Source organism: Psammomys obesus, unplaced genomic scaffold, assembly GCF_907164565.1.
Source record: "Psammomys obesus unplaced genomic scaffold, mPsaObe1.curated_primary_1811, whole genome shotgun sequence".
Classification (NCBI taxonomy): Eukaryota; Metazoa; Chordata; class Mammalia; order Rodentia; family Muridae; genus Psammomys; species Psammomys obesus.
This window is the reverse complement of record NW_026596039.1, coordinates 13,085,901-13,095,556: the sequence shown is the minus strand read 5'-3', so window position 1 is coordinate 13,095,556 and position 9,656 is coordinate 13,085,901. Positions and strand designations below refer to the sequence as shown.

At 43.5% G+C, this 9,656-nt stretch overlaps 1 protein-coding gene across 1 annotated transcript in view; it reads left to right on the top strand.

Moving 5' to 3' along the window:
* The first annotated feature begins 1,115 nt into the window (after positions 1-1,115).
* Positions 1,116-9,656, top strand: part of Pou2af2 (POU class 2 homeobox associating factor 2) — a 44,278-nt gene continuing 35,737 nt past the window's right edge. The window contains exons 1-2 of the mRNA XM_055622064.1: positions 1,116-1,141; positions 2,094-2,173. Coding sequence (XP_055478039.1) covers positions 1,116-1,141; positions 2,094-2,173 — 106 coding nt within the window. The remainder of the gene's footprint in view (positions 1,142-2,093; positions 2,174-9,656) is intronic.

The window sequence follows — 9,656 nt, the reverse complement described above, 5'->3', positions numbered from 1 at the left end:
ACCTGAAGGTAAGAAGGCACGTTGTACCAGAGCTCCTCCTTGGAGAAAAGGCCGGATGTTCTCTTGTGAGTGTCCCCACAACAAACCAGAGCCTCCCAGGGGCTGGAGCTTGCTTGGTTCCGTCTAGTTTGTAACTTGGAACATGCTAACAAATGATAGACATGTTATCACAGTTCAACAGCCCTGTCTAGCCGCCAGTCTTCTTCCCTTCTTAACGCTAGAGAAAGGGGGCGGGGTACTTGGCAGTGAAGGACGGGAAGTGGCTCAGAGGACTGGACTGGGGACCTTGTGAAAACAGCCTCCTTTCTTGAAACCACTCGCGAAAGACCATTCAGGCTGCTTTCCGGAATTTGAAGGATGGAAAGAGTCCACACCCTCAGTGTCTCTGCTGTTACCCAAAGCTCGTTCTGTGAACCCAGATCTCATACAAGTCCTTCAGTGAACTACGTGTAGAGTTGAGGCGCCACCTCGTGGCCATGTCTGGAAGTACATCCAGGGTTGACTGAGGCAGGGGAAATTGAGGTCTTGCCCCAGATGGAAGAAGGAACCGACCCAGATAAAATTCATTCTGTGGGAAATGTTCTAGGGGAAGAAATAGACCTCTTCCTGTGGTTTCAAGCGGTGGCAGACATTAACTCTTGTCGCTTGACACATAAAATAGGAATTTAAAAAATCTGTCATGGAAGTTGTAGTGTGTCCCACAGTGTACCTTTTTATTCACACATCTTTACTTGGGAATGTTCATCGCGATGAGTCCCTGGTCTGTTTCGAGGTCTCTGGCTTTTGCTACAATATCAATAGCGTAGCGAGAGCGGTCTGAGCAACTCACCTGGGGCTCTCAGTACCCCTTCTAGAAAGGCTAGAAGAGGTCAATGGTGATCTGGACCAGGCATGTGAACGGGGAGCACAATATTAAAGACCCGGAAGAGGCCGTCTGAAGGAATTGAATACAAGCAGTTTCTAGAACTCTAAGTAATGGTCCTGGTTTGGTGCCAGCTACAGATGAGGTTGTTAAGTGGTAAAGCCAGTCAGGGGTGGTTTGGCATGGGTGTAGCGTTCAAGCCCAAAGGCAACCAAACAGCCGATTGGGATGCTCCCTCTAGGCCCTAGACGCCATGGAGCCAGTGCTCCACAGTTTTTCGTGAGTCGGCCTTCAGATGTTTCCGTCGGCCCCTGGACTTTGTTACATCCCACGCTCTGGAAAGGCCAGCTTCCAGACAAAGGCGGAGACAGGCATGATTCCTGCTTTTCAGGCTAATTGGGGTGATGTGACAATTTAATCTCTCTCCTTCCTGTTCATATCCATCCTGATTGCAGACTCCCTGCCCATCTTTTTCGTTGTTTCTTTTTATCTCCTTTGAATTTATCTCTCAAGGTCACTTGAACTGAAAGCTTAGTTTCACCAGAGACCACACACTCTTACTGGTCGGTCATGTTAGCACTCTCTTAATTCCATGTCAAGTCTCTGCTGTCTGTCTGTCTGTCTGTCTATCTATCTATCTATCTATCTATCTATCTATCTATCTATCTATCTATTGTATGTGTGTTTCTCTTTACCAATAAGAAACAGCCCAGGCCACTGAATATCTCCCTAAGCCAGGCCTACAGATCTGTAGCTGCAGGTTCTCTATGACACAGGGCAACAACAGGATATCTGAAAGGAATCCTGGTGATGATCCAGTATTGATAGCGAAGCAGAAGCCAGAGGCCTCGAACCAGAGCAGTGACTCATTGCAACAAACATTTGCAAGTAAAGAAGTGGATGAAAGGTTATATTGTAGACACAATAAAACTTCCATTACAGATTTCTTTTATTCTATCTTATTTTCTTTTGGGGTGGAGGTTGCAAGGGTAAAGAGTGGATATGAAGGGACAGGGAGATGAGTGGGATTGAGGTGCATGATGTGACATTCACAAAAACTCAATAAATACCATTTTTTAAGATAAAAAGAAAAGAAAACCTTCCAACTTACTCAGGCTGACAGAGTCACCCCTCACATCTTCGTTTAGTTGTCATACCCCTGACTGGGGTCCCAGAGATAAAGGAACGAATGAGCTCTACCATGCCTCTGCTCTCTGTGCTCCCTGGACAGGTTAAGGTGCTGTAACAAAGAGGCCCTGGACCGCAGCATCCTAAAACCAAGCCTCCTTCATGTTACAGTTCGGAAAGGTGGTAAGCTGTTTGCTTTTTGTTTTTCTGGGCACAAGGCCTTCAGAGATTTCCTTTTTCACTTTTTTCTTCATTGCCATTTAGAGACTTTTCTCACGGTAAGTATTTGAGCACCTCTGCATTCCACTGGCAACGTGTATGCTCATCCTTAGAACTCACCATCTAGTGGGAAGCCCGAGAGTAAATAGCTACAGTTCAGAGAAGAAAATTAGGTATCGTAGAAAGATCTGTAGAGATTAAATAAAGGGGATCACTCTTGGTCCAGGGACAGCAGGGGGCTCTTTACAGAGGAGGCGTATATGATGGGATTGGAAGGGTAGACTCTTCGGAGGTACGAAAAGGAGCTATCGATAGTAAATAAGACTGTGAACTGGGTGTGGAACTTGGAGATGCAGGAAGTGTAGAGAGCGAATGGGAGAACAATACAGCCACCGGGTAGAGCCTGGCTCCACTTGAGGTTACTGCGTTACCACGGAGGACTTGGATGCCAGTTTGAGACCTAGTCTTCATTTATGGGCCTTGGGAGTCATTTGGTATTCCATTGAGGCAGTGAAAGTCAGAGCTGTAGGACGACTAAGGTGGACTGAATGGAAATGCGGATGGTAGAAAACGAAAGGAAATCCGCACAAGTCAGGAAAGAGAAAGCAGGCTGGGGGACACCACTGGGTTCCAGCTTACTCCAGCTGCAGTCAAGCTGGCAGCCATAGCAGTGATTAAAAGATAGAGGAGCAGGAGGAAAAGGAGGGGTTGGGGGAGAGAGAAGCAAGGCAGGCCAAAGGAAGAAGTAAGGGGAGGGAGAAGAGGAGAAGGAGAAAAGATGGAAAGAAAAGTATCACATTCTGACCATGTTGGTTAGTTGGTTGGTTGCTTGTGAACGTGGCACAACCTAGAATCAATCACCTGGGAAGAGAGTATCAAGGAAGGTTGATACTAGGTGAGTTTGGTCCGTCATCTATGAAGAGCTGTCTTGGATGCTGTCACTGGTGTGGAGAGACTCAGCCTGAAAGTGGACAGCACCCTTGCCTGATTTGGGGTCCTGGGATGCATAAGAGTAGGGGAAAGCTGGCTGAGAATGGAACGTGAGTGTATCCACTCTCTCCGAGCTGCATTCTCTCTGGGTTGACAGTGGATGTGACGTGACGAACTGCTTCAAGGTCCCGCTGCCTTCACTTCCCGGCAGCAATGGACTGTAACCTAGAACTCTCCACTGAAATGAACGCTTTCCCCTCTGAATCACCCTTTGTCAGGATATTTTCACAGCAATGAGAATGAAACGAGGACACTGAATGTTTAGGAGAGGGGATATTTTGATGTTTATCGAAACCTCAAATTTTCAAAGGATAAACACTTCCCTAAAGTTTAAGTCCTGGGAGACAAGGAGAACCTCCACGTGAACACTGTGTTCTATCCTTCTTTCCCACTAAGTGGTCAGCCCGCGACAGCACGGATCTGGTTGTTTCCATGCTCGCACTCAGGATACTAATTTTTATATCATCATGACCAAGTATCTGGCAGAAACACTTAAGGGGGAAGGGCTTGATATAGCTCATGGTCTTGGAGGTGTGTATGATAGAGCACAGCATTTCTTATCATGGTGGTCAGGAAGGAGATGAAGGAAGAGAGAAGGGGATAGGGTCAAGATGTCCCCAAACTCCTAAGCTTTCCAGAACTTCCCAAAATAGAACCAGCAACATCACCTGGCATTCACACACCAGGGGCCATTTCATATTCAAGCCTAGAACTGAGTGATCTATGGAAATTAGTTTGTATTTCTTATTAGAGAAATGAGTTACAGAAATCAACATTTGGACTTTTCATGAACTCTAAGCTATATATAAGTTCATGTTCCCACTTTCCTAAGATAGAGGTCATGCCATAATTGCTGTTATCTAACCAGCAGTTAAAATGTGGCTGTTCCTTCCTGCATCACTGTTGACCTAACCACATAACCCTCCAAAAGAGTAAATGGGGACACTAACCAGATGACAAGTCACGGTAAATATAGATGGGGACTGTCCCAAGCAAACCTGGACTGAGTCGGTCCCCTAGTCATGTACCATGTAAGCTGTCTAAATATCAGTCAAACGCCTTTTTTTAAAGAGAGCATCACGATAAAAAGTTGTCATTGAAGTGTCAGGCCAGAGAGATGGCTGAAGGGTTGAGAGAGCACGCTTTCTTCCAGAGCTCCCAGGTTCAGTTCCCAGCACCCACATCAGGTGGCCCACAAACTCCAAGGCAATTTGATGCTAGCTTCCACCCTCCGTGAGTGCTCACAAGTACCTGTCCTATCCCCACACATGTTCATACAACTAAAACTAAACCTCTAGTAGACGGCCACACATCCAGGAAGGTATGAAACAGCTCTGGGTATGGTCCCCAAAAGTATGGCCTGGGGCACGAGGAAGTCCCTGAAGATGTTGGTCAGGCCTGTGTAAGAGCTGAAACTTTGTACTTTGTATGTACAGGGGGGAAAAAACCTGTGTTTAATAACATACAGTAGGCTGGAATCTGAACTGAAGTGTTCCAGGCAGCCCTCATTGGCACTGCATGGTATGGAACCCAGTAACAGTACAATGCATGTATGTCCCATGCTCAGGACTAAGGCTGCAGCAAAGTAGAGCCACCCAACACAGGCAAGCCCTGCCAGAAACACCCCCTGCTCCTTAATCATTTGATTTTGAACTGATTTATGGATATCAGTATTATGGGACTCTGAAGGAGAAATGGGAAGGAGGAGAAGAGAGAAGGAGAAAAGGAAGGAGGATGTATTACAAACCACACACAAGAAAGGACAGCGTTTATAGAGCTCTCATGTCAGTAAAACCATCTTGGTACATACACAGGTAAACCATGAGAGAAAAATATATATTAGTGGCTGAATCTTAAAAGATCGGGTAGAGTTTTTATTAGCACAAAGTGAGAAAAAGGTGCTTTGAGAGGTCTGTTGTATCCTAGCATACTCGAGGACAGCCTACAATATGATAGGCCTCCCCAAAATAAACAAATAAAATAAACAAACATGTGAGTGCTTAATCATAGCTACTGTAGAGGCCATCCACCCTTAGGATTTCAGAACACATGGTGGGGGGGGGGGCTCTTTACAGTGTAGATTTCCTGGCAGGACCACCTGACACTCTGACTGAGGAAGTCTGGCATAGACAAGTGATTCTGGGGAAAGTGGTCCAAGATCCATATGAAAAACTATCATGCTTGGAGGAAAGCAATGATAGACAGGTAGGCTGAAGCCAGACCACAGACAGCCTTGACAGCCAGCTAAGAAGGTTGGTCTGCCTTCTGTCAGCAGTAAGAACTCAGAACTGTGTTTACAGAACAATAAGATTATTATATTCTGATCAGAGTTTTTCAATTGTCCAGGCTCTTTTTAATAGTACGATGTTTTTCAGGACTCTCCAGGCTTGCTGGCATTTACTATAGAATTGGTAGGTAGTCCACTTAATGGAGCCGCAAGCCTGTGAGTATGAATCACTGACACCCCTCCCTAGGACACCCCTCCTTGGGGAAAGATACAGGCCACCAGGGTCTGCACAGTTATGAAACAGAGAAACTGAGACAAGTTTTGCCTCTTTGGTTTTCTCCTAGATATTCAGAAACCACAAGTGCTATATTCCACAAGAAAAATGAGTACAGACATAGAGTATACAAATTTGCACATCAGAAAATTCCAGTTTTTTTTTTTTTTTTTTCATTTACAGCCGTCCATCAGTGGAGCAGATCTAAAATCTTAGGCCTTCAGGACCTCTTAATTGTCTTACAAAGTATCTATGGCTATGGTTCTCAAACTGTGGGTCCTGACCCCTTTGGGATCAAACAGCCCTTTTACAAGGCAGATATCCTGCATATCATATATTTACATGATGATTCAGAACAGAAGCAAAATTACAGTTATACACTAGCAATGAAAATAATTTTGCAGTTGGGGTCATTATAACATGAGGAACTGTGGTAAAGGGTCGCAGCATTAGGAAGGTTGAGAACCGCTGCCTAGAACGTACTGTTGTTCTAGGCTCCTTTGACCTCATTCAGGTTCTTGAGAAGCATCGGGCAATGTCTGTGTGACTCTATGAAGCATCACTTGTACAAATCTAGAATGACTAGGAAAGTGGTCCAGAAGGTGCCTAGTTCCAACCATAGCAGCTGCTATGAATAGTTAAAGACGAGGAAGGAAAATGCTGAAACGCCTAAATTCTGTCTCTTTACGTTTTCCTCCGGAGGAATTTATAGCACAATACACCAAAAATATTCCTTTTCGTGGAAGAATTTTGATGAAAGGTGTTTCTCCGTGTGTGACTTTGAACCCCACTACAGACAGGGCTACTACGCAGAGACTTTTTCAGCCCCTTACAAATATTTGATGTATGAATCTCAGCAGTAGCACCCACATTTGTTTACAAATAAAAAGATGATCTACATCTATTTAAAAGGTATGGGAGTTTATCTCTGTTTGCAAAGTGAAAAATACCTTCCTAAAATTTTAACTGTTTGAGAAGTGTACAGCTTTTGAAAATCTTAACCATGTAGGTAACACAAATACAGTACCAACTGGACAATATGGACGTTCTCACACAATACACTACTTTTTAAAGCCAAACTCTAGTTTAAAGGATGAGAAAACACCACTGCTATTCATGGAGCAAATAATAGCTGCCTTGTTTCTATAATAAACATTTAAGAGAGTTGTTTCTTAATGGAAACTCATTGTTACTGAATAAAAATCCTTAGAGAGGGGAAAAGTACCTTCCTATATAACCTGCATTGGGGATGCAAATTGGAGAGAAACATACACCAGAGGATTTGCATTTAATCAAATCTGAAGCAAGTCACTTCAGAAGCATCACTCAGTGTGCAAAGGGCTTTTCACCAGAACCAGGCTGAGCTGCCCAGGCGATCAGGACCCCTCACTAAGGACATTTGTCAGAGGCCTGCCACTGTGGCCCCATCCAGGATGGATAGCGGTGAGTTGATTATTTAAAAACAATCGTCAGGAATCCTAATTTTTAATTCTGACTGCAGTCCTCATATCCTCAAACGTAAAAGTTCAATAGCCCTATCTGGCTAGAGTACGCACAAATGCAAGCAAAGGCAGGAGACAACTGTTGGTAATACCTTTTTATATAGCTCTAGTCACAACGTGCTGCTCTTAGATTTGATTTTGCTGCACCGAGTTTGAGGAGGCATTTTCTGAGCAAGAAATCTATCAAATGAACATCTTAAGATGATGAGCTGAATAGTAGTAGCACATTCTATTCCAGGATAGTGGAACTCTGTGTTAAATGTAGAACTCTCTGGGAAGCCCTCGCTTATAAAGAAAGGACAGAAAAAATCCTCATGTGTACAGAGCTTGAAACACCTTTTGGCATCTGACTTTAGACTCTTTGGGTTAATGATCAAGGTCATTTTGTTAATGTATGACAAAGAAGACACTTGAATGTCATTTCATGAAGTGGTATGTGTTAGTGCCGATGAAGAGTAGAACCCATCTGATCAGAAACAGAGCAGAGATGCCAATGTTAGCATCCAACGTCTTAATAAATGACAGAAGAAATAGTTTAGAAATTCTTTACAAAGTACTTTAAACAATAACTTGATACATTTTAAGGACTGATCTCTTCACAGTCCAATCTCCGAAGGAAAGAAGTGAGATGGAGTTATCGGAGCACCTGCCTGCTGCAACACGCAGGTCTCCTTGGCTACTGGCAGGAGAGCTTGGGGCTCCCCCTGTCAGGGCTAACAGACAAGAGGCAGAAGATTAGAGAGGTTGTAGGTCACCTAGGTGTGATGAAATGACTTCAACACAATACTAAAACATCCAGTAATTTGACTGTTCATGTTCAAAATGTTCCATCTTTACCTTAAGCTTATGATGTCATGAGCAGTGGGCATTGTTTTCTAGTTAATAATGCCAACCTTGGACTTGATGAACTTGGAGACTGTTCACCTCTGATGGTCTCCTGACAGTTTCCATAATAAAGCTGATGCCTCGTCTTCCCAGGTCAGAAGCAGAGCCACAAACAGTAATGAGCTTCCAACAGACGTGCAGCAATCAGCACCAATGAATGGTTCTGAAAGGGTATCTGCCCCTCAGTGAGGAAACCAGAGCCAGGGATGAGAGTGGGAGGATGAGGAAAAGGGGTACAACAGGAGGAGGGCTGATAGTTAACACAGTATCCGAGACTTCATTCACGGTACCTTTCTAATGAGCAGAAGCTGGAACAGACACACAGGCCATCCGTCAGCATCCCATCCCTTCGGTGTTTTCCCTTTGACTGTTCTGAGTGACAGGGGCTGCATGCAGTATCATGAGGGAGTATCATGCAAAGAGCTGTGCTTGCTGGCGTCTGCGTTGTTGTCCAGTCACAGAATCAAAATGTAATTTCTGTACTGAAGTTGCAAGGGAGCTTTGTTTTGTTTTGTTTTGTTTTGTTTTGTTTTGTTTTGTTTTGTTTTGTTTTTCACTGGTTCATTCTATTCCCTTATTTCATGTCACCATGCCCTTCTCAGCCTCTCCAAAGAATTTGAAAGCAAGGAAATTATCTCAAAAAAAGGTATTAAAATGCTAAAATAAGGAAAGGTTTCAAATATTAGACATGTACTTAGCCTAACTAAAAGTGCTCTGGGGGGAGGGTCACAGGGATTTTAATTATTAAATCAATCTTATAATACATGAGTTTGATTTGATGGAAAAAGTAATTTACAAAAACAAATGAAAACAATGGCACCACTAAGTCTACTGTGGATCAAATCCTCAAAAATAAAAGGGGGGGGGAGCTAGGAGACAGTGTGACAGAAACATTTGGCTACATATACATAATCACAACCTCCTAATGCCAACTTCTCTCCCAGTTCTAAAGGGTAAATTAATTCCTGCTGATGAATTTGCTTGTGCTTTCTCTCTGGAAGCACTTATCCTTGTTTTCCCAACAACTGATCTGAATGTAAGTTTGTATCTAAAGCATTTGAATAAAAACTCTCCAGCTCCCCATGCTGACGCAGGTGTAGATTCTTTATATAGACACAGCGCACTGAGGGGGTCAAATGTCCAGGAGTGGAAATGCCAGGGACATTTGTGAACCCTAAATATCATTCTGCCCAAAACAAGGAGTACAGGCTCTTCCAAAGAAGGAAAACTACTCCAAGTGGTATTTTTAAAGAATTTTTGCTAAGTTCTATTGATTTGCTAAAATTTATTTTAATCATTCAGCTGCACTGTTATCAAGGTAGATGTTCATGTTTTCTCATTGCTGCTACAGAGTTTGTTTATCTGGCTTCTTTCATTTCCTCCCCACCCTTGCTCCCATGACACCCAAAACTCTACTGCCTGTGAAAGGACTCTTTCCCAAGTACTAAGAACATTTGCAATTCCACTGGTTTTTCTCAAATTCATCTCCCAACTTCTCTAAAGTGCTATTGAGATAGATAGTTAGATAGATAGATAGATAGATAGATAGATAGATAGATAGATAGATAG